This window comes from Psammomys obesus, unplaced genomic scaffold, assembly GCF_907164565.1.
Source record: "Psammomys obesus unplaced genomic scaffold, mPsaObe1.curated_primary_1811, whole genome shotgun sequence".
Taxonomy (NCBI): domain Eukaryota; kingdom Metazoa; phylum Chordata; class Mammalia; order Rodentia; family Muridae; genus Psammomys; species Psammomys obesus.
The window spans coordinates 7,273,176-7,299,106 of NW_026596057.1; the positions used below are offsets into that span (position 1 = coordinate 7,273,176).

The 25,931-nt window shown below is 40.6% G+C and overlaps 1 protein-coding gene across 1 annotated transcript; it reads left to right on the forward strand.

Moving 5' to 3' along the window:
* The first annotated feature begins 406 nt into the window (after positions 1-406).
* LOC129689408 (putative dimethylaniline monooxygenase [N-oxide-forming] 6) lies at positions 407-20,011 on the forward strand. The gene is made up of 8 exons (XM_055624610.1): positions 407-541; positions 7,080-7,268; positions 10,765-10,927; positions 12,588-12,730; positions 14,025-14,224; positions 16,073-16,428; positions 18,293-18,365; positions 19,669-20,011. The coding sequence occupies exons 1-8, from the start codon at positions 407-409 to the stop codon at positions 20,009-20,011; spliced, it is 1,602 nt and encodes a 533-aa protein (XP_055480585.1).
* The last annotated feature ends 5,920 nt before the right edge of the window (positions 20,012-25,931 follow it).

The window sequence follows — 25,931 nt, forward strand, 5'->3', positions numbered from 1 at the left end:
GTGTCCACACAAGTGGATTTGATACAAGGGGTTCCATTTAAGAGGTTCATTTCTAGTTCTGAACCCTGTATTTATCTCTGAGTTGGTAGAGAAGCCATTTTTTTAATTTCAAGCTACTGAAGCTTCATTTGGAATTTTTGAGCCTTGGTTTGGTGATCCTCCCAGTACTGCCTGCCATGGAAGCCATTGACCTGATCCTTTCTAAGAAAACTAAATGACCAGAAGAAGGCAGGGTTAGTGTCTTACTACACCAGAATTGTACACAATGAACACAAACTGTTAATGTGTACCTGTGTCTTCTTCCATTAAGGTGAGGATCCTGACACATGAAACTTGGCTAATAATTTCTACTGAAAACCCCTAAGCACCAACGGACATTCTTCTGAAGACATTTTTCATACCCCCTATGACGGGCAAGAAAGTGGCCATCGTGGGAGCTGGGGTCAGTGGCTTGGCTGCAATACGGTGCTGTCTGGAGGAAGGGCTGGAGCCCATCTGCTTTGAAAGGAGCGACGATGTTGGAGGCCTATGGAAATTCTCGGTAAGTGGTGCATCTCTGGGACACAAGGGGGAGAAAGATGGTTTTCATTGAAAATCACATCTTTCAGACCTGAAAGACATATCACAAAAACCCCAGGTCTGGAAAGTTAAGTCTTACAGCTCCTATCACACTAATATTGGTTCACTCAAAACTGCTTTACACAAGCAGTGCTGTGCTTAGGTGAACCTTAAAGGATGTCCTCACAGGAAGCGGAGGACTCTGTTACAATTCTAGTCTCTAGCTCATGAACACAATACCATGAGCTTTCTAGTGGAGTCCAGTTCTCCAAGCTGATAGAATGCTAATGTCAGTAATTTGCTAAAAATAATACATTGACACCTTGCCGTATACTTGCAAAGATTCTACCATTTATTCCTCTTTTATCAACAAAACAGTTTGCAAAATCTGGACTAGAATCAAATTCTGAGTTCTATTTCAAACCCAGGTTATAAACAGCTATCTAGGCAAAAGCCTTAGTCAAGGTGACTACCACACTCTGGAGCTCAATACTCACTGGTAAACAGAGAAATCGGAAATTAGGTTAACTCTAATGTGCCTTGAAGTTCCAACAGGGTGTTATTTAATGACCGACTATGCCTCTCTGGGGAGTTAAAAATTTATTATAACTGCTGATTCTGTGGGTGATTATTGGATTGTCTGTCAGTTCTAAATCTGAGGAGAAAAATGAGATATTTGCCATATAGCCTTTAAATCCCCCAGATCTGGGAGCTTGTCTAGGTTTGGGTTTGTTTTGTTTTTGGTTTTTTTTTTTTTTTTTGTCTTAAGTTTTCCAGTCAATATTATTGCATGTAAGTGATTCCTATTATTTTGGGCTCGAAGATAGTGTATCCATGATATTCATCTTGTAACCATCTTTTTCTGTCTCAGTCTGAGTTCTTGCCCACCTAGGAAAAAAAAAAAAAAAAACACCCTATTCCCTCTGATAGAGAATTTAGTACTAATTTAGAATGGATCTGTTTTCATCTCACAAGGTTATTTATAGTTTTTTTGTTGTTGTTGTTGCTGTTGTTCTGTAAATGAAAAGTATAACATGAGCTATATACTCATAGATTTTTATTTTCCACTCTGGAAATGAGTTTCTAGAGAATTCCATTTTCTTTACATTTACCAGCTTAAATTAATTCATAATACAACTGTCTGCAATCACATCAGCAACAGCTGGATGCCACATGAAGGTTGGATGTGTCTGTTTTGTGCCAGCAAGTAGGATGAAAAGCACATGGCACAACCATTCCACATGGATCCATGGCTTCCATTCTACCAGTGAAAGGAGTCTTAACTTCAGTCCACAAGTCTTCGATAGCAAAGAAACAAAAACTCATTTGATAGCAAAACCTTTCATTAGGTAATGCTGAAAACAGTCTGACCATGAGGTACATGATAGAACCTGGAAAAACTGAGCACTTTCTAAAGTGCGATTTTATTATCTAAACTACTAAAACAGTTAACCTTGAGAAGTTGGAATTTCCCCCAGGATCAAGCTGAACAAAGAAAAACCTGGGCCATTCACAGAGGAGGCTCTTCCCCAGAGGAAAGAGATTTACAACCTTGCGGACATAATGGGGGGAGGGGACCACAACTGGACCTGGACTACTTATATGTGTGTATGCTTGGTCCTCTGTTTAAACACCACTCTCTCGTTTTAGGACTCTGAAGATAAACTGGAGTGGAGTGAGTAACTGGATCTCTCTGCTCATTTTCCCAACAGTCACATTAAATAAATTCCCCCTTTCTGCTTTTTACTATTTATTTTGCTACCCGAATTGGCTTATTGAGGATAGGTAGATAAACCAGGCTACTTGGGCCACAGACTATGACCCAAAGTTCAGTAGCAGTGAAATAAAAAAATATAAGCCAATTTGTCATACAACTAATTCCCACTTTTATTTTATTCTGCAGAAATTTTATCATTATAGTTAGGTCCCCCAGACCTCACTAGGAGGCTATGAATAATAACTCAAAACTGCACATATTCTATAAAATACATGCTTCTAAGTAGCTCAGGCAGAAAGTTGTTGACAAGACAGCCTTCAATTACTGTCAGTTCGGTGGATAAAAGCTACTAAAGTCTGCAGAAGTCAGGGGAAAAATCCTCCAGGGTGTTATCAAAGCGATCTATGTCGCAGATCACAATGTAACGCGGCGTCAGAGCACTATTCCCTGAACGGTCTGTGAATTCTACCCACTGCCTTGTGGTCCTACTGGCAATGTGCCAGTACCAATATTACAAGAAAAATCCACATCCTATGAAAGGTACGCAGGAGGCATGGGGTCTCCTGCATCCAAAAAAGGAATCCATGAGTTAGCATATCACCACCTCAGGGAGCGAGAAGAGATACTTCAGTAAGATACGAAGTCAGACTCTGATTATCCACCAGCTAGAACGCCTCTTTTCCATCTGGTGCTGCACACAGCAAAATTCTACTGGGTCCCAGTGAGGGGTGCGAATGAATGCATACAAATGCTTGAAACTTCAGCCTTCTCCACTCATCCCCAGCCCTTCTTCCTTGTCTAAGAAAAGATGTATGCTTTGCATGATGTATGCTCAGGCAGGAATTTTCGAAAACCGTGTTATATAAGCCTTCATCCTGGGAGTCCCTGCTGGGCAGAAGGTGTGCCCGAAGATGGAAACCTGATCATTCTGAACTTTTCACTCTGTGCTTTTCTAAGAAATGGAAACCCAGTGGAATTGACTAAACGTGAGTGAGTTTTAAGTTTCATTCGCTCATATAGGCCATCACACCCTCAAAAGATTTGGTTAGGTTGACAATGAGATGTTTTTCCCATCTAAGTACTAACCAGGCTTGACCCTTGAACTTGCACCTTGAACTTTGGTGCATTCAGGCAACTGCTGGTGAAAAAAATGAGTATATTCTGAACAGACACGTGTACCCTCCGTCTATCAGACTATTGAAACAAAGAATGTCCCGTGCTGGGAGGAGGGAAATCGCTTCAAACCTCCATCTCTGAAAAGAGATTTAATAGTCCCGAGGGCTTCTAACACTTGCTAGACCATCTTGCGTGATGAAACTGAAGCCTAGGGATGGTGGACAAGGACTCCACTTTGCCCTGGGTTGCTTAGATTTCCATATCCCTAATCTTCTGTTTAAACTTTCATCTCACTTCAGGACTTGTAAAAATGGACTGGAGAAGGTCACTGGATCTCATTATTCTTCTTCTTCCCAATGGCCACATGACTAAATCTCCTTTTTCTGCCTTTTACTATTAATTTTGCTGTCACAGTTGAGAAACAGGTGGCTGAAGTTGACTTTTGGGGTACAGATTATAACCCCAATTTTGAGAAGGTAGTCAGACACAGAAATGAGCATTTTTCTCAACAAACAAGCAGTAGATTAGCATCATTTTGGCTGGAAAAAAAGGAAAACGACAAAGTCAGAGCAACCAGAACTTATTTTTATCACTCACGCATTCATGCACTTACTAAACAGATACATCCTGAGGGTGTGGAGTACTGCATTTTTTTTCTTTATTTTTAGGAATCTCATACTCGTATACAGCAAAGTATGATCATATCTACTTCTCATTTCCCCCTCCAACTCCCCCGCATCCCTCCTCAATTTCATGCTCTTTTTAAAGCAAACCTCTAAGTCATTACTGCTGATCATATCGTTGTAGGGTATTCACCAGAGAAGACTGCTGGGGCGTGGATGAAGCCAGTAGAAAGTATTGATCAGCCAGCCTGTGACAACAGGGCCCATTCGGGATCCCAGTGTAGCACTGAGCCTTTTTCAGAGCAGACTCCTAAGCATAATAAATAAATAAATAAATGAATAGATAGAGAGATAAATAAATAAATAAATAAATAAATAAGAAATAAATAAATAAATAGATAAATAAATAAATAAATAGAAACCTGTTCTGGATTGACACACTTCAGTTAAAAAGAACATTTAGCCAGGAGCAGAGCTACAGAAGCAAAAAAAAAAAAAAGCAAGGTTAGTACATTTTGAGGCATTTCCAGAACACTATGAACTTTGATGGATTAGGTCTCTGTTTTAGTTTTGGCAGGTGGTGCTGTCTACATGCTGAGTTTTACAGCCTGAATGGGACTTCCGTCATGCAGGCAGTTGTGCTAGGGTCTGGGGTCCTATGATAATACATGCTTTGGTGTGAGGCTATTGTCGGAAACATTACAAACCTACCAGTGGCCATAGAAATTAAGCTAACTATTATGGCAACAAATGTGTAGTTAGGGTAATAAAGACAACAGAAGCTTGCTAGGTGTGCCGGAATGATTTACAGTTGATGAGAGAAGGAAAAAAAAAAAAAAGCAAGTCAAGGAAAGCAACTTCGAAACTGGAGCGAGAGAACTTATTTAAACCAACAAAAATTCAGCAGATAGGCAGAGATGAAATATGAGAGGCAATAAAGACAGACAGATAAAAACACAGAGAACATTCTGGAGTTTGCCTCAGGACTTTGTTCTCAGGTCACTTACGGCCTAGAGCAGAAGATGGGAGATGGCGAAGCCCTAAACAGATCGGCAGTGTGTTGATAATGTGCCCAGAGCTCTTGGACTCTGGCTGTGGGACACGGTCCCTCAGCCTGAGGCATAACTGGAATTTAATTCCCTCCTGACTGGTCCAAACCACCTTGTACATGAAGTAATGTTCAAGAGAGTGGCTTTTTGAAGCCACTCTCCGTTGTTATACATTTCCCTTATTTGAAGAACAATGTCTGAAGAAAATTCCAAGTTCTCTTTCCATATTTGGATTGGCTAGAATCAAGGTGCAGGGAACACCTTGGACTTATCTGAAGATAACCCCAAGCCGTGTCACCTCTTTTTCCAGAGCAGAGGCTTGCATTTTGTAGGCAGTACCTGGCCCACAACTAAACCCTCCCTCACTTCAGTGGGCAGCTAAGAAATCTCCATCTCCCATCTTCTCACCAGTGGCAACACACAGCGCTGTGCGTGAACAGCAGTGGCTCAGACCCCAGAACCCCGGGCAAGAGCCTTCACCCTTTTTCTGACCTCCACAATTATTTCCAAGCAAGTCTTTAAATGGATTTTTTTTTTAAATTGAACCTAGAAATGTATGAGAAACGTGGCAACCATGAGAAGAGAGAGGGTGCATTCCCCACTTGAAGAAAGGCGCTGAGGCCTCAGGCTGCACTTCGCTCCAGAGACACTGACCTCAGGATCCTCTCTAGATCCTTCTGTCCTCATCTTCCAGAGGCTAGACAGGGTGAGGCAGAGCGTGGCCTCTTAAATCCTGCAGCACCGTGACACTGTATCCCTCTCCTCTGTTACATAAGAATTCCTTCAGGCCTCGGGAGTGCAGAGGCTGCCCGCTTTGAAATAGGGTTTCAAGGCAGGCCCCTGTGTACACTTTTATCCTGTCCACACAAGAGGGAGGAAATGTTTGTTTTCAACATAGCTTCTGACTGCCTCCCAACAAGAAGCCACTTTTCAATTACACAGTGGCCTTTAAATGGAATGCAGAGAAGTGATACGTGTTGTAAGTCCTGTGCTTTCCCACGGGTGTGCAGGTGGGGAGGGGGGGGAGTTAGTACATGTGTGTGCGTGTATGCGTATGTGTAGGGTGGACTCCCGTAGCTGAGGAGTTGAAGGTACCTCAGGCAAGAACTCGTTCACAGCAGAGCAGAGTTTCCCACAGCGTGGTCTCAGCCATCCTATCACCCTCTGCAACTTCTTACGAGGTCTCAGGCCACACATCAGAGGCAGGGAATCCAAATTTTGGAGGTGAAGCCCAGGGATCTCCATTTGGGGTGGGGGGAGGGGAGTGGATTCTCTGGTAATTCTGAGTATATCAAAGTGGATTAACCACCTTGGATTAAACCCTGGGTTCTGTGCCCAGAGGCGAGGGTGCTCGCGACCGTGTAGCAACCACACAAGAAGAAAAGCCCCACGCCCCTTTGGACTACTGTATCCTTGTTGGTTTTTTCAAGGCGAGCATCATCTCTGAGCCAGTGGTAACACAGGAAAAAAGAAGGAAGACGCTGAGAGAGTGTAAAGAAGGACTAACGGTAGGATAATTAAGGCAAAAAGGGTTAACTCGGAAAGGGGTCAGTCTGCACAGTCTCATGTAAAGGGTTCTCTATTCTCCATCTGAAAAGGAGAACCATGCTTTTCGTGTGTTTTTCATTGAAAGACTATCAGACGATACATTCTGATTATGGTTTCGTTTCCCTCAACTCCTCCCATATCCTTTGCAGCCTCCCATCTAACCAACTACACACACACACACCCCTTTTTTTTTTCTTGCTCTCATTAGAAAGCAAACAGGGCAAAAAAAAAAAAAAAAAAATCAGGTTAAAAAAAAGAAACAAATACATATAAACACAAAATCAGAAACCATAATATACAGGCAAAAGACCAGTGAGAGAGAGAGAGAGATGCCATTGAAGAAAAATAATAAAAAATAGAACTCTTAATTTTTACTATTAAGAGGGTTTTGATCAACCAAGAATTGGATAGTCTCAGAAAAAGAGCACCAATCTTGGCTTCTTTGTACAGTTTTGTTAATCTTTCTAGAGCCGCACGGAGGAAGGAAGAGCCAGCATTTACCAGTCGGTCTTCACCAACTCTTCCAAAGAAATGATGTGTTTTCCAGACTTTCCCTATCCTGATGATTTCCCCAACTACATGCACCACAGCAAGCTCCAGGAATACATCAAGTCATTTGCTCAGAAGAAGGACCTTCTGAGATATATACAGTTTGAGGTAGGACCTCGTACCCAGTGCCACTGGTGTTGTGTGGGTGTCAGAGAAGGAAGGACACAGCACTAAGCAGGGTGTGCCGAGTGCTTTCATGTCCCACCAGTCAGTAGTTCTACTAGTCTATAAAGCATTTACGCACTAACTGCCACCTCCCCACAATTCTTCGGAACTCCTAAAATACATTAGATCCCAAGGTTCTTGGATTCAGTGGTTCTCCACCTTCCTAATGCTTCAACCCTTTAATACAGTTCTTCATGTTGTGGTGACTGCAACCATAAAATTATTTTTGTTGCTGCTCCCATAACTGTAATTTTATTACTTTTATGAATCATAACATACATATGTTATGATTCATAAAAGTAGTAATATATATATTATTATAATATATATTATATTATATAAGTAGTAATTATATTATATAAGTAGTAATATATATATTATTACTACTTTTATGAATATATATATATATATATGACATCAGGATATCTGATACGTGACTTCCAAAGAAGGTTGAGAACTGCTACTTTAGAAGATGCTAGAGACAGATATACTAGCACAGCAAAGTTCCCACCCTCACTGTCTCAGGCTTGGAAAATAAGCCAAAATTCTCTAGTCTATATTTAGACTCCTACGGTGACAATATCTATGAGTTATGTATTGTACAACCAAATGTGGCATTTGTTAGAAAGTATGACATTATGAAGAGTAACAACTCAATGACCCCTGTCCTTTACCCACTTAATCCATTACATGTCTTCTCAATGAGTCTTAGAAGTGTTGTGAAGTAGAGTCATTGTTTTTGTAACTGGCAGTAATATTTTATATTTGTTTAAAAGCTCTGTCTTAATTCATTAGTATTAAATGAAAGGTGCTCACATAAAATGAAGGAAACAATCAACAAAATTGTTGTATTCACATAATTTTGCTGTATTCACATAATTACTCTCCCTGGGGTAGTTGCAATACATATAGTTAAAATTAAAATTTCCAGCTATTGTTTTTTAAAAATTTTTTAAAGGGTAAACAAGCAAGATTTATTGAGAAGTAAAGAAACAGCTTCTTGCAACTGGAGAGGACTAAAAAAAGGAGTTGCCTCCAGATGTTCTTCTATTACATTTATCTATTCATTCCATCTGTTCATGTATTGGTGGAATTCCAAGTGTCATAAATTGCCTAGATTTATGCAGTAATATCTTAGAAACATTAATCAAGCTCCTGATACATGCTTATACCGTGCTGTTGTTATATGGAAAGCAAGAAAGAGAGAGAAAAGGAGGGGTGGCCTAGAGCTCTTACAGAAAACCTCAGTTCTGTTCCTACCACCCGTATTAGTCAGTTTACAACCATCCTTAATTCCAACGCCAGGGCAATCCGATACCTCTGGCCTCCACAGATAGCTATACATATCCCAGCCATACACAATCATACACATGGCAGGGGAGGGCAGGGTGGGGGCTGGAGAGATAGAGAGAGGGAGGGAGAGAACTAATTATAAAAGAAATCCTTTTACAAAAAAAGAATCCTAATATTCTTCAAGAAACCTTAATATATTGGAGATCAAAAGTAATATTCAGAGAGAATAAACCTAACATTCATATAAAATTTAAATAAAAGGAGGATATTTTAAAGCTGTCTAATCATGTTTTAAATATTACTTTCTTAATTTTTATTTTTTTATTATTTTGTTTTTCAAGACAGGGTTTCTCTATATAGTCCTCGCTGCCCTGGACTCACTTTTTAGAGGAGGCTGGCCTCAAACTCAAAGAGATACACTGGCCTCTGCCTTCTGAGTGCTGGGATGAAAGACATGTGCCACCGCCATCTGGCAATATTACTTTTCATATTATAAAAATAATACTATGAAAATCATAAAGCAAGTCAGCATGTTGGGAAAGAAAGATTAAAATGCATTTAGCAAATGTTTTAGATAAGTGAGTGACACCAGTACAATTAAGGGAAAAAAATTCTTTGCCTATCTGAGAACACCGGATTCTAGACTCACAGAACACAGAGCCCGTGAGTAGGGAGGTATGCCTTTTATGATCAAGGAGCACCTAGAGATCCATGTAGTCTGCAGCTTTAAAACCCGAGGATTATTTTCCAACCATATAAATAATGGTTGAGATGGATTCAACTGGAGGTGGCCCGAGAGTGCTGTAAGAGTCAGCTTCACCCTTCTTGCACCATCAAAGTTCAGAACAGTTACTAGAACATCTAGGCAAGAGGAAAATGGGAAAGGATGGAGGGAGTCGGCCAAAGGGTGTCCTCCCTGCTTCATCGGCTTGCTTCCACAACTCTGCTGAAAAGCCTGTGAAGCATCATCTGCTTATGTCTCCTAGGCTAGTGCTGTTACATGAGGGCCTGTGGACTGAGTCCCATGGCTAGGTGCTCAGTCGCTGCAAATAAAACCAGGTGCGGTTAGTAAGAAAGAAATAGATGGGCACCGGAAAAGAAATTAGTAGTCTCTGTCCCAGAAAGCAAAACCAATCAAGGAAATTGGACAAAATTCTGTGAACTTTCAATTGTAGAGTTAGAGATAAGGAATTACCTGAGCGTGCCTCCATGCTAGAGCGCTTACCTGGCACATGTAAGGCCCTGTGCTCAATCGCCATGAATGAGACTGTAAAGCACCAAAAATAACTTTCAGGCAGAGACACGGAATCGATGTGGTCCCACCAAAACACCGCTACTATAAGCAGAATGAAGCATTTCATGTGGCAAGTTGGAAGCTGGAGGGCAGCCTGGCTGTAGACTCGAAGCAGTCTTCACAGTTTTATAAGATCAGGGAGCAAGGCAGTATTTGAAGTCAGGGAATGAATAAAAGCTACACTATAACTTTGAGATAAATGTTTATGTGAACACGAAGCTTAGGTGACAGGGAGGTTCATGCCATTGCTCTAGGAGTTAGGAAAGTCAAAGACAGCCAGGGGAGAAAATACAGGTAGGTCAAAGAGAAATGTGCTTCATCAGAAGAAGTGCGGTGGCTTCTCAGTTGGAAAGCTAGAACAGATAGCAGAGGGAGAACAGGGCTCAAAATGGACTGGCATTTGTGTTGCAGAAATTGCCCATGTTTCCAGACTATCTGTTCATATCACAAAGAGACCTAGGGTCAACCCTAGATTGACAAAGCTGTATTTACTGAGTGGGTAGAAGATGATGAGGTCACAGAAGGAGAAGGCTGGGTGGTCACTGCAGAGCAGATGTAAGCACGGGACATTAGTTCATCACATGGTACCACTCATAAGAATGCCCAAGTGTTATCTACCCTACATCAACTTCTTAGATGCTCAATAGTAAATAACCTCTCAGGAGCAGCTTTCTGTGTGAGAGTTCAAGACTCCCTGAAGATATACTGTGACCCCACTTTGCTGCCTTTTCATATATTTTCTAGTGACTCAAATTATCTCATATCAATTATTTCCCCTATAGAAAAAGACTGCAAGAAAAGAAGAAACAGAATCACACAAATAGAAGGAACTCTTTTCTCGTTTTTTTCCAGACCCTGGTTTCCAGTATAAAGAAATGTTCTAGCTTCTTGGCCACTGGCCAATGGGTGGTGGTTACTGAAAAAGATGGGAATCAGGAATCTGTGCTCTTTGATGCTGTGATGATTTGTTCAGGGCATCATGTGCACCCTAATATGCCAACTGACTCTTTTCCTGGTAAGCTTGAAACATATAGAATAATCAGGGGATTTATAGGCAAATATCCAGCATTGAATCCTATCTTTCCACCATAACTGTGTTTATCAGAAAATCCAAAAGAAAAAAATGTATGTATGATGATATAAAAAATATAATAACTTGTTCCCTAAGCCCTGAAGTTCAAAGACTGCACAAATTAGAGTTAGACAGGCACGTGTTCTTATGTTATGGATGGTAATGCAAACATAAGTCCTAACAGACATGGGGCCTCTGAACTCTCATATTAAAAAATGTGGGGCTCTGCCAGAAAACTAGAGTAAGATTCTTATTTCATCTTCATTTACAGTTTGCAAGTGAATTTTAGTAATTTCAGTGTTGTGTGCATGTGTGCATGAGTACGTGAATGAATGTTCCGAGGTGTGCACGTGTGTACCTAAGATGTGTATGTTTGTGTGTGCACGTGTTTGTGTGTGAGTAACAGTGGTTGTTTCAGTAGCAGCAGCAGCACATGGAGTTGCTGTCTTAGTTCACATTTCTGTTGCTGTGACAGAAACCAAAACCAACTTGAGAAGTAAAAGGTTTACTTCAGCATACAGTTTATAGTCTGCTGTGGAGAGAAATTAGGGCAGGAGCTCAAGGCAGGAACTTGGAGGCAGGAACTGAAACAGAGATCATGGAGAAATACTCTCTACTGGCTTCATCCTCATGGGTCCCTTAGCTGCTTTGCTGTACAAGCCAGAACCACCTGCCTTGAGGTGTCACTGCCACTGTGGGCTGAGCCCTCCCACACCAATCGTTAACCAAGAAAATGTTCCACAAGCTTGTCTACAGGCTGATCTGATGGAGGAATTTTCTGAAGTGAGGTTTCTCTTCCCAAATGACCCAATCTTGTGTTAAGTTGACAAAACACACATACACACAACAACAACAACAAAACAGGACAGTTGCCGTCCAAAAATGAAAAGATCAAAGAAATAAATACACACAGATCTTCCTGCTCTTCCTGCTCTTCCTGCTCTCCACCTTATTTTCCTTCCTTCTTCCCTCCATTCTTTCTCCATGCCTCCCCTCCCTTCCTTTCTTTACCCCTTCCTTCTTTGACAAAGGTGGTAGTAGTTCATGAAGAATAGGTTAAAATATGAACAGGCAGTATGTTTTGTGGTTCTGCATATATGGTGTCAATATAAGTTCTTTGTCCAAATTTCTTTCTTTTTTTCTTTTTCTTGAAACATGGGCTCCTGGGATCAACACGGGGCCCCACGCTTGCAAGGCAAGCACTTTTGTGAGTGTGTTGTCTCCCCAGGCTATTTGTGCCAATTTCTTAGTGTTTCAACACATATAGCAGTATGTCATTGCGAGTAAATTGTTAAAACAGACTAAGCATTTAGCAGATGAAATAGCCGTTAGATAGTATTTAATAAATTGCTATTATTACTTTAGATAGTATTTAATAAATTGCTATTATTGTTGTTGCTGTTATTTATTATTAAAATGGAAATCATAACATCTTAAAATGTTTAAGATCCCTGAAAATAATTTTTGAAGAGTTTATTGGCAAAATTTACTAAAAGAATAAATGCATTTCAACTATGGGTTGTTGTTTTTTTGTTTTGTTTTGTTTTGTTTTGTTTTTTAAGTGTGAAAAACTGAGTTTTCCAATTTTTGAAACTTGACTTAGGCCTGGAGCACTTCCAAGGCAAGTGCCTACACAGCCGGGATTACAAGGACCCAGCAGCCTTCCAGGGGAAGAGGGTCCTCGTGATTGGTCTGGGGAATTCAGCATCCGACATCGCTGTTGAGCTCAGTCGTGTGGCTACACGGGTATGTGACACATGGGGTTTATAAAGTAAAACAAGAATAGAAACATGCCATTAAGTCAGCACCGGAGGCTGGGGAAAGGGTTTCCAAGCATATCGCCTGCTCTATGGGACCTTCCAATCCTGAGGATTTAAATGAGCCATTCTCTCCGGGAGGGAAGCCAGAGTCTTCCTTGATATGAGGAAGTTTGTTCTGATGAAACTGAGGCAAATGTCTGAATGGGTACATAACCATTTTTTGTTCCGATTTTATATTCCAATAACTTTCAAACCACTCGATTCTTAGTGGGGCCATCTTTATTTGTTTAGCAGCATTTCTTACCACCTACCAGGTGAACGACACTACCGCGCATTCTAAAGTTCTGGAGCATCACATGCTCTGACTTTTACCATCGTTCATTCCTTCCCTCACTCAGGAGCCAGCAAACGCTGCACACTGTTGTGTGTCACAAGTATGTTAACCTCAAATTAAAGACAAGGGTTAGACTAGATCATGACGTTAATGGACAAGCAGTGGGTGGAGAAGAGGTGATAGGTGCGTGAGCCATCTCCAAAGGCAGTGATGAGTCTACCAGTGGAATTAGGTGTGTCAACAACACAGAGAACAGAGAACCTAACTTAACCCGGATAAAATCAAGGAAAACTCCCGGGGAATCAAGTTACGACGCGTAAACCCTGAAGAAGCTCATCAACTTTTTAAGCAAGCAGATACTAAGTTAACTCCTAAATGAATGCAAAGAAAGCTTTTTTGTGTAGCTCAGAATCTCCCTAGGTTATCAGAAAGATGGTAAACATACCAGGTTGAGATGGCCTCCATGGCCTGGGATGAACAGATGTCCTGTGCGCATGTGCAGGAGAGGCTAGACAGGAGGAGGAGGGACTAAGAACAGCCTTAAATCTGTGGAATCCCCTCAGTCTAATTTAAGCTAACTATTTAGCTTCATTTCCCCAATTCAACCCAACCTCCTCTCCCATCAAGTGCTATTAGGGCTCACTCAGTTGACTAGTGTCTACCTAACCAGCCATCTTAATCGATGAGCACATACAAATTAAACGAAGCACAGTTGTCTATAGAGACTGCTTATACCAGCGGAACGATTATTATTCTTTGAACAGCTATCCAGGGTGGTGAGAGAGGACCCTTGCCTCCTCCTCCCAGCTGCAAATGTGGCGTGTTCCTCTAGACTCGCCTCTTAGAGAGGATATTGAAGGAAACATAGATACGCCTCCAGAGACCTCTTGTGTTTACTTATTTGTCACATAAGGATGTTGAAATCTCTATTGCCTCTCTCCACCAGGTCATTATCAGCACCAGAAATGGTTCCTGGGTCATGAGCCGGGTTTGGAATGATGGGTATCCTTGGGATATGGTATATGTTACCCGCTTCTCATCCTTCCTCCGGCATATCCTTCCTTCATTTGTCTCTGACTGGTTATATGTCAAGAAGATGAACACATGGTTTAAGCATGAGAACTATGGCCTGATGCCTTTAAATGGGTATGACAAATAATACATATTTTATCATTCAGTCTAGGAGAGTACTGGCTCTGGTTATTTCTTTCTACCTGGTTCTTCTTCTCGTTATCCCTTGGATCTAATGGGATTAAATTAAATTTTTCTCAGGTGAAACAGTTTAAACCAAATATCATGTGCAGATTAGAGAATAGTGGAGAAACTTGTGTGGAGAGGCAAAGTAGGGTTGGATTGGGTAAACAGATCATCCTGATAGGCGGAACCATTAGCTACACTTTATCACAGGGAACTTGAAGGGCTGAACAAAATCAGTTTCCATTTTAAACTTACAAAATGGGTTCTTCTTAGTCTCATATTACCTAATGTGATTTTAAGGAATATCTACCAAAGAACTGTTAATGGATGTGTCTCAGCAAGTAGGACACTCAGAACAGAAGTGGACAACCCCTGCAGTGCCCTGCATATTTCAAACGCAATCAGGAGGCACGGAATGGAGCTTAATAGCACTAATGTGACCTGTAAAATTAGTTAAGATTCATTTATTCACTTCTTTTGCAGACATAGCTCAATACACATTAACTAGGGAAGGGTTATAGATAGAAAAATCAGTGTATTTGAACGTTTGGTGGATGAGAAAAGAAACGTTTCACAATAAAAATTTCCCTCTTGACCTATGCTAGCCAAAAAATGTCATTTGTTTAGAGAAGCATGCTAAGGAAGAGTGAGGAGAGAGTGTAAATCAGAACACTAAATGCCAGATTAAAGAGCCAAAGCTGCCTTCCAGGAAACTTATCCGACCCAGACCTAAGAACTGCTGTGACTCTCAAGAAAAAGCGATGCGGATTTTATACATTTGGAGTTTTGTTTTATATAGCAAAAGTTCCAAAATTTGTTCTGGTTTTAATTATATCGGGGCTTTACCATTTAGAAAAAAAAAATTGTTTTGGAAGTTCACTCATTCTCAGAACTAAGCTCCCTCCTTGATTACAGGGGCCCTAAATTACAGTTGACACCTTTTCATTCCTCCCTTGGTGAGGAAGAGAATAAGGAGAGACAACAGGTATGCTGTGATCTGCTTGTTATCTACCTTAAAAGGCAAAGGAAGAAGGGACAGAGTCGCATAGGGGAATAACAGTGTGGAAATACAAAGATAAAGACCAAGATTCACAGTGTTTTTATGTATGTGAAATACTTAGAGAAAATTCCAGACTCTGAAGGAAACTTAAGTCAACATGAAATATGTTTCATAAAAAAAGAAAAAATTTGGCAAAAGTACAATATCAAAGGTGATTTCTTTCCTTGTAAACACAAAGTTGATGAAAGAAGACCAAACGTGGTGGTAAGATCATCAGAAATCTGAGTTTGCCATGCAAAGCGTTTGGTCTCTAATGGTAGTTAAGATGTAATGTTCTTGTCTGCGTTGGCTGCTGCTTTAGTAGCTAATCATTCGGTGACGAGATCTCTGTGAGGACACTTCTGTCATATGCCAGTTAAGCACTTAGAGAAATGAATGTAGAGCCACAGCAGCTAGTAAGGGATATGGCTGTTAACCTGTGCTGTCTAGCTTTAGAATCTATATTATTAACTAGTTTGCTGTATCTAGAATTAGTTTTTATTCTCATCTATTTGACGAGTCTCTAAAGAGAAAAATAACACATAATTGTAAGTTTCAAAAGGCAATGGGAAAATTTCAGACATAGATCCTTAGAAATGTTCACAAACAGGGAAGAAATTTTCACATGAAAAGAGCCTCTCGGAGCCCTCATGCTGGTATTGAACTGTTGAAATCTAGTTGCAGTGGTGTGGGCTGTTGCAGGAATTCCGTGGAAATGGCTGTTACAGTCGTGGTGCTTGCCTCTCACGTCTGCACAGGCCCCTGAGGAAAGAACCCGTGTTCAACGATGAGCTCCCATCTCGCATCCTGTGTGGCACGGTGACCATCAAGCCCAGCGTGACGAAGTTCACCGAGACCTCCGCTGTGTTTGAGGACGGCACCGTGTTTGAGGCCGTTGACTGCGTCATCTTCGCCACGGGCTATGGATACGCCTACCCCTTCCTGGAGGACTCCATCATCAAAAGCAGAAACAACGAGGTCACCTTATACAAGGGCATCTTCCCTCCTCAACTGGAGAAGCCCACTTTGGCAGTGATTGGCCTGGTGCAGTCCCTCGGTGCCGCCATCCCCACAGCTGACCTGCAGGCGCGCTGGGCTGCTAAAGTGTTTACAAGTACGTGCGTCGTTCTGTTTTTCATTCACTAAGGCGATAATAGCCTGCTGCAAGCTGATGACTGTGCTAGGGATCGACCGGGAACAAGACAGACGTGCAACCTGACCTCGTAGACGGGACTGGAACGAGGAGGGAATGCTACCACAGCAGACGTTTTAGGGTGTTCTGGTGAGGGGAACTGGCACAGGATTTACTTACTCCATCAAAGACAACAACATAAATAAAGCGAGGAGTCACACTGAATGTTTGGAGGGAGAAACAAGAGCGTGGAGGGCCTTACTAAGCTGCGTTAAAGAGCTTGACCTTCCGACAGCGAGGCTGGAAGGAGGTCGCGAGGCTCTGTGTGAGATACAGGCAGCAGCGAGGTAACGAGGTAACGACAGTGTTACAGTGCAAATCCTGAAGGGGCCCTGGGGCCAGGGATGACGGCCAAGCTAGAGACCTGCTGTTATCTCTGTGTCAACACCTTGTCCCTCTCACGTGTCCCCCTCCCTTCTCTTTCTCTACTGTAGACCGCATGGTCTCAAGCGGCTATAAGAACTCTCCTGTGGGGACATAGAGAGAGAGAGGCAGTGACTTAAACATACTGATTTAATTGCTCCAATACTATTGACCCATCATGATTATGTAATATATCTTCTTATTCAATGTTTTGAAAAAAATTAACCAACATAAATACAACCTCTCTAACATACTACTGACAAAAACTTACAATGAGCAAAATATTAAAATCATAGCATGAGTTTAAACTTCCTTAAAAAAAACACAATGAATTTGTATACTTATATTTCAAATGTGCCCCGAAATATGATTATTTAAAGGTATTCTATTATAAAATCTTGAATAAGGACACTCTCCTATAAAAACGCTTCCCTTGTCTTTTATTCTTAAAAGCCCAACAGTGAGTCAGAGCCTAAATTTTTACCAAGAAAACATAGGGCATCTTTTATTCATTTAACAAATAGCCATAGGCTTCGGCATGTGAAGGTCTGCCTTACCGCTTATTTAGGTCACAACTCCAAAGCACACAAAGAATTCTGAGCCGCCCCCCCCCCCCAGTGAAGCTCGCAGTAAATAGTAGCCGTAGGGTGTTAGGAGTAAAAGGCTCACAGTGTCTAGGCGGTGTTCATGCACCATGCACCGCAGGGTCAGAGGTGAGTAACGCATAGCCTGTCACAAGTGGGGAAGTTTGCAAAGAAAAAGAAAAGAGAAGAAGAAATGCTTTTCTGTCATCCCAGCTGAAGGCTGAAATTGGAATCCTGTACCTCCTCTCATTATCTCCTCCACTTGCCATGGACTTTTTTATTTTTTATTTTTTTAATATTAATTATAGTTTATTCACTTTGTATCCCAGTTGTTGCCCCTCCATCATTCCCTCCCAATCCCCCCTCCCTCCCTCATCTCCTCTCATGCCCCTCTCCAAGTCCACTGATAGGGGAGGTCCTCCTCCCCTTCCATCTGACCCTGGCCTATCAGGTCTCATCAGGACTGGCTGCATCGTCTTCCTCTGTGGCCTGGGACGAACATCTCTGCTGTGACCATGCGCACAGGCCAGCTTTTCCATCCCCACAGGTGCATTTACGTCTCGGGTCTCTCTCCGTATTTGTGAATTGTCATTTGACTAATGACACCAAAGGGAGATCTTCTCAAGACAAAACATTTTTATTAAATAAAAATCACTTTGTTATAATGAGCTCAACTAATTAAAACAAAAAAAAAAACTTCACTTAGCTAAATTAAGGTAGCCACTCAAATACTTTTTAGGGATTTGTTTCATAAGTAATGAATTCCATTCTGTGCTGTATAAAAAGAATCTAATTTCATTGTCTTGTTTTGGCTGTTTCTTTCTATATACTTTTTCCAGACACGTGCACCCTGCCAACCAGAAATGAAATGATGGATGACATTGATGAGAAAATGGGCAAGAAACTCAAGTGGTAAGCCATTACACTTGCTGATCAAATGAGTTCTAAAGTTTTCTTTATACACAGAAAGCATTGATGAGGTTTTTAAGTGTTTCCAGCAGTATCGGTTTGTTATTTTCTAACTCCGGCTGTAGCTGATCCACATGAGATGAGAAAACACTCTTGGGCCTTTTAAACTGAAGGGAGAATGATGTTGCCCTCCAGGAAACTGTGTGGTGAAATGGAGAGATAATTCAGGTCTGAAGGCTGAATTGACAGCCTGAAGTTTCCCATAAGTTAGATGCGTGGGTGCTGGAGCCATCCTGAGCCACAAAGAGCGGCTCAGAGAGCAGGGAATTATCTGGCTCAAAGCGTCCATAGTGGAGAGGCCAAGAAATGACTCTGTATCTTTCCCAGAGAGGGATCTTCTCTGAAAGAAGACCAGCTGCATGGAAACTGAGAGGCATAATTTCCTATTGATAAATTCAAATTAAAACTTATGGTTGATAACAGTGGTACACGCCTTTAATCCCAGCACTCAGGAGGCAGAAGCAGGTAGATTTTCTGAGTACAAGGCCAGCCTGGTCTACAGCGTGAGTTCCAGGACAGCCAGGGCAACACAGAGAAACCCTGTCTTGAAAAACCAAATAATAATAATAATAATAATTTTTATTCAGTTCAGCTATATTCTGGAAAAGAGAGTATTCATCTCTGAGTTCAAGATATGCTTTCAAGTACAGCAAGCATAAAAGCCTTTTTGTGGCTAGATCTAAATATACTTTTTCAGGTTAATTATTCTGTAAAAGAAAATTCCTTTCAAATCACCTATCAAAATCAGTTGAAAGTATAGTTAAATTCCAAATCACTGTTGGATAAGTAAGTGACTGTGTAGGAAGTTTGTTTCCTCTTTCCAGCCTTCAGCACACTGTAGTTCAGTGACTGTCCCAGGATAGACATCAGCTCCAGGGTCTAGAGGAGGAAAGAAAAGGAGCCCTCAGATCCAGCTTAACCTAATCCCTTCCAGAGGCAGATCTCAGAGGTAAGCATTCCCAGTGCTAATACTTCCTTTAGAAGTGGATACAAGTAAAAAGAAGGGGAGAGAAAAGTCCAAATGTCAGTGAATCCACTCCTTAAGTCACATGAGGCCACGCTCACGTGGGTAACATGATTTCTCTTACTGCGCTCCAGCAGCATTGAAACTGCGAAATCTAAACTTCAAATAAACCTGCATAAGGATCTAAGATTGGCGAAATGGATGTGATGTGCAGGAGACAGAAATGACAGAATTAACGCTCTGTTTGCAGCTGTGATGACCGTTTTGTTTTTCTGTCCTCAGGTTTGGCCAGAGCCACACTCTGCAGACAGATTACATCACATATATGGATGAACTGAGCGCCTTCATTGGAGCCAAGCCTAACCTACCCTGGCTCTTCCTGACTGATCCCCAGCTGGCCCTCGAGGTGTACTTTGGCCCTTGTAGTCCATACCAGTTTCGGTTGATGGGACCGGGAAAGTGGGATGGAGCCAGAAATGCCATCCTGACCCAATGGAAGCGGGCAGTGAAGCCAACCAGGACAAGGGTTGTCGGTGAAGCGCAGAGACCCCGTCACCTTTACGATTTGCTGAGAATGCTTTTCTTGCCAGTGCTCTTTCTTGCTGTTTTGCTCACAGTTTATTAATAATAAGATCTGTCAGGTGCCAGAGTACAGCCTAGAAGCGTAGTCACTGAGTACAACACACAAACGCAAGGAGGCACACATAATCACCATGGCTCCTCCTTTCCTTCCGGCAGATATGAAATGCATCCGGGCTCATTTGACTCAAAGGATAAATAAAATGGAAACTACCCAGCCTGTCTGTCTCTGACGAGAGTCTTTTCTTTAATGGGATTTTCACATGCTGAATTAAAGTTTGGGATTTTTGAGATAAGGGGGAAAATAGAAGGGAAGTTGAAAAGGCATAAACATAGACTTTCAGGCTGCACATAGTTTAACGGGCTTTGTAAGGGGTGTGAAATCTTACCTATTGTAGTACAGCAACCAACGGGTTTTATACAATATCAACTGAAGTGTTTGACAATAAAGAAACATTAGGAGATAGGGGGTTGTACCAATACAACATCCTAAATAGTTCCGGAGTGTAGCCAAGGGCCGGCCTGCCATGCACGGGACCCTATATTTAATCCCAGGTCTAGAGAAAAGGGGAAAACATTCCCACTATGAACTTCAAAGCCAAGATGGCCTCGCACATGAATTCCATCAAAAACTTGAAAATTCAGTGACACAAATTATGTAAAAAAAGAGAAAAAAAAACAAAAACAGAAAAATGCAAAGACAGATTGCTCACTGATTAATTTTATGAGACTGTCATCACTCTGAAAATTAAAACCACAAAAATTTAAATCTAGATCAATATCCCTAATACACATATACACACACAAAAGTTCTTTTTTTTTTTTGTTCTTTTTTTTTTCTTTTTTTATTTTTATTTTTATTTTTAGTTACATTTTGTTAACTCTGTGTCCCAGCTGTATCCCGCTCCCTCATTCCCTCCCCAACCCCACACTCCCTCCCTGGTCTCCTCCCTGCCCCTTTCCAAGTCCCCTGATAGGGGAGGACCTCCTCCCCTTTCATCTGACCCTGTTTTATCAGGTATCTTCAGGGCTGGCTGCAAAGTCCTCCTCTGTGGCCTAACAGACTGCTCCAAAGTTCTTAACAAATTAAAAATATAACCTAACAGTATATAAAATGAACAACATTACATCAAGTAAGACATTTCAGGAAGAGAACGTTAGCCTCATAGTTAACAAAATTCACTATTATTAGTTATTAGTAATAAACTAAACTAAAAATGAGAAAACCATTTGGGCTTAAGTAAGACATCTTAGATGCAAAAACTTCATTAAGATTTATAAATTGAACTCCATCAAGATTAACAATAGTTTCAATATTCTTCAGGAGAAAAATAGTATACATACATATATGTACATATATGTGTGTATATATATGGATGGAAAGCATATATAGAATGGAAAGTATCCTGCCTGTCTGTATCTGATGAGAATCTTTTCTTTAATGGGCTTTTAACATGTTGAATTAAATTTTGGAATTTTTGATAAAGTATGTGCGTGTGATGTGTGGTGTGTGATATGTCCTTGGCATTTACACTAATTTTACATATAATAAAATCAAGATGGATATCTGAAATTATCAAGTTAGAGATACAGGACACAAAAGAAAAATTGGATTTGAGAAGGAAAATTTATAACAGTTTATGCCAGTTTGGTTGAAGGAGAGACACATTTTATTCAGACTCAATGTGGTTTCAAACAAGAAGTAGCTCCAAAGTGGTTTGTGTATGCTTGTGTTTGTGTGAACACTTGTATATGTTTTGTTTTGCTTTTGTTACACTGAGTGTGTGTGTGAATGTGAGAGCGAGAGAGGGGGAAACAGATAAGTACAGTGTGTATCTCTTCACATTTATAACATTTTTGCAAAATGAAAAGCCTTTTAGTAAACATTTTATCCCATCAAATGGATGTTAATTTTCAATAAGGTTAGTTTAATGTAAGGCCATTTACATCCCTTGTTTACTTGGTCCCGGGTAATAGCAGAAACAGTCACGACTTTTTATTTTTACTAACCAGGGATATAAAACACAAAGGATCACTCAGGAGGAGCCAACTGCCAAGAAGCACACTGACCAGAGAGACATTTCATTCTTAGGGTTGGAAACTTAGTCTGAGCAATGTGAGATCTGTATTTGTGTGTATTTGTGAGTTCTGGGTATATCAATCATAAAATCTGATATAAGGACTATACTAAACAAAGTCATTAACAGTTTAAAAAAAGGCAAAAATCCATTTACCAGTCTATTATGAACCTGAATCTAGCAGGTAAAATTCTCTTTTCTGTGTCAGAAGGCATAGAAGAAACTACAACTTTAATGACACACTTGGTGTCTACAAACCTGGCATAGATTAACATATAGAATATTAAATAAAATAATATGTACATCACTGAGCTCATAAAAATTCAGTTGGGTCTCATCCCTCTGTTAATTTTTTATACCACTGTGTCTGAATCATTTGCAAACATTTCTTCATTAATTTTTCAGGCATGTTTCTGACTATCACCATACTCCTGACCTACTTCACAATGAGGAAATAAAAACTCTGAGGCAGCCCAAGGATTAAAGGCAAAGCTAGCCCTATTGCACTTTAATCCAGTGTTCACTCCCAAAGCTGTGACCATCACTTCCTCCAAGCACCTCATTGGGTCGCTGAGAACCAAAGGACATGAATAGGGTAGCACTCTTCCTAAATATGATCAAGTGCATATATATCTATCTATCTATCTATCTATCTATCTATCTATATATATATATATATATATATATATATATACAGAGAAAGCCAATATCATCAGTGGTTTTCTCTGAAGAACGGACTGAGACTGGGAAGACTGGGGACAGGCAGGGACTGGTACTTTTTTCTGTTTACTTTTTTCATGCTTTGAAATTTTCCAGTGAAAATGTTTTCATGTGTGGCTTCTGTAATTGTTAAGGTTTGTTTTATGTGTATGTGTCTGTCTGTCTGTGTGTATGTGCATGGGAACTGGCAGAGTCCAAAGGCTTCCAGTTCTCTGGAACTGGAGTTACAGGCAGTTGTGAGATACCTGATGTGGGTACTGAAAACCAAACTGGGTCTGCTTCAATAGGAGTTCAATAACTTAACAGCAGAGCCATCTCTCCAGTCCCTTGTGTTATGTTAGCTAAGAACTAACTTTGAAAAGACATGCCATTCATCATATATATGCATACATATATGCATATACATATATGTTTGCTTCCTCCTTAGGAAGAGATGAGAAACAGAAATTTATGTCATACACAAAATCAAGCCTCAACTGGACACTGTTTTCTTCCTTTCTGAACTTCTTGTCATGTGACAAACTGACCACAGCCTATGTTTGGATGAGAGAGAGGCTTAGCATCTTTTTTCTTTCTTTTCTTTTCTTTTTTTTTTTTTTTTGTTTTTTTTTTGGGGGGGGCTTGTTTTGGTTTTAATCAATTTTATGTAACAGTGGTTATTGTGATATGCTGAAGAAGGCTATGATTAGTGTGTTATGTGCTAACTGGAATGCACTTTATCAAAACACACAATTGTAGATAAACAAAATGTCAAACCAAGCCTGTGGGTAAGCAATAAGCCCACAGAACTCACACTGTGAATACATATCTGAAGCCAGAGGTACCAAGAAAACTAGAAAACAAATGCTTTGTCCCATAAGGAATAAAGGTCAAAACGATGAACTCATTATGCTGCTGGTAACTCGTGTGACTGATGCTTCAAGATGGATCACAAGATAAACACTGAGATGGAGAATAAGGTGGCACAGGTTTCTGTAGCACCAGCCCTCTCCTGTCTCTTCTCCACACTGCCATAGGTATGATTACATCTGTGCCTCTTCAAAACCCTTAAAAGCCTACCCATTGCCTTTTGATAGGAGGACTCCTAAAGAAAGAGAGGAAGAGGAACAGCTTTACAGAAGTATCAACCCTTTGTAGATCTCATTAAACGCTGGTGGAGCAGTCAAGGTATCACGGAAACTGTGAGCTAGAATTGAGGTCAACTTAGACATCCAAAAGTGAAAACCTCCGAGAAAGGATTTTCTCTGACTGACTCTTGCCTTCCTTCCCCTTGGCTTTCATTCTCCTCGGGCAAGCTAGACAAAGCAGAACTTCTCTTTCCCAAAATAAGTCATGAAAGCCAAAGTCTTTCCACAAAACAAGCCATAAAACTTAAAAATAGTATTCAACCTTTATCCCACTTGTCTAAGATTTGATCATAGAAGACTGTCTGATCTTATCTTTTCTGAGAGAAGGTCAGAACACCCCCATCTAAGAAATGTTCCAGCCCAAGGCCAAAGGGGACGGAATGGTACACAGAGAAACCAAAAACAATCTAAACAGACAGACCTTGCTGGGTTCTCCCCTCTTGATCTATTATGCTTAGATCTTATCTTTTTGTCTAATCATATTTTTACATGGCTGCCCATTCTTTATCAAATCTATGAGAATTGAGAGTTTACATTTATTCCTTAGGTCATTGATCTTAGAATAATCAAGTCATACAAAACTGTGATCAAATAAATTTATACCGAATTTCTTCTAATTGCCTTTTGTTACAGGAATATTAGGCATAATATATGTGTGTGTGTGTGTGTATACAAATAACATGTATAGCCAATGTCTTATAAAGGATATTAAAGAAATGATCCCTTTTTCATACCATACAATAGGTATGACTTGTGTTTTTAAACTTGAAAAAAACACTGAATACAATGGAAATTTAGCCTATTTCACAAACACAAACTGCAATAAGTTACTATAGAAACACAAACTCCTTCTACAAAAGAATTATAAATGACTCTCTCTTTGCTAAGAATGTACTCTTCAAGGTCATTGCCACATTCGCAAGTAATCATATCGCATTTGTTTTAAGAGAAATCGTTTTTCAAACTTCTCACGGATTTGCCCTGGTTGTTTAAATCTGGAAGAACCATGACTGTCAGTTCCCTGCACTGTTTTTCTTGCTCAGTAGTATTATCGTCACATGAGTGCTTTTTATTGCATAGAAGTTCATTCACGTTCCTTCGTGTGAAACTTTTCTTGATATAATTATGTTGCACGACCCTCAGCTACTGCTCACTAGTGAGTGTTTTACCTAATCTAGGATTTTATTCTAACACTGTGAGGATTGCCATCAACTGCTTCGTGCTTGTCATGTTGCTGACTGGTGCTCAAGAGTTTCTAGAGCTCAGGAGGAAGAGTTTCTCCCCCCCCCTCCCCCCCCCCCCGCGCCATGCATTTTTCTCCTTTTCATTTATCTGTCTGGACATAGCTTTCACCTTTATCTTCTTTGTCTTTATGATAGTAGAGTATTTCAATAGATTCCTCATCTAATGGTGCCCTCTTCTGAGAGACTAGAAAAGTTCAAGTATTTACAATGTTAAGGAAGGGGGGAACTCATCAGTCCCCCACTTTTATAGTTCCTGTATATTTTATAGGACTCTATTTTTCCCTTCTTTTTCTACTATTTTCAAATTGCTTTCCTTCTCTGTTGTTTCTCTCCTAGAACTATTCATTACAAGAGTCTCTCTTTTTTTGTTTTGTATTTCAGTGAATTTGTTTTATTTATTCTTTATTAATTACACTTTATTCACTTTGTATCCCCCCCTGTGGTTCCCTCCCTCCTCCCGTCCCAATTTTTCCCTTCCTCCACCCTCTGCATGCATGCCCCTCCCCAAGTCCACTGATAGAAGAGGTCTTCTTTTCCTTCCTTCTGATCCTAGGTCTCATCAAGAGTGGCTGCATTGTCTTCATCTGTGGACTGGTAAGACTGCTCTTCCCTCAGGTGGAGGTGATCAAAGAGCCAGACCATAAATTCATGTCAGAGACAGTCCCTGTTCCTATTACTATGGAACCCACTTGGATACTGAACTGCCATGGGCTACATCTGTGCAGGGGTCTTAGGTTATCTCCATGCATAATCCTTGGTTGGAGTATCGGTCTCAGGAAAGACTCCTGTGCACAGAT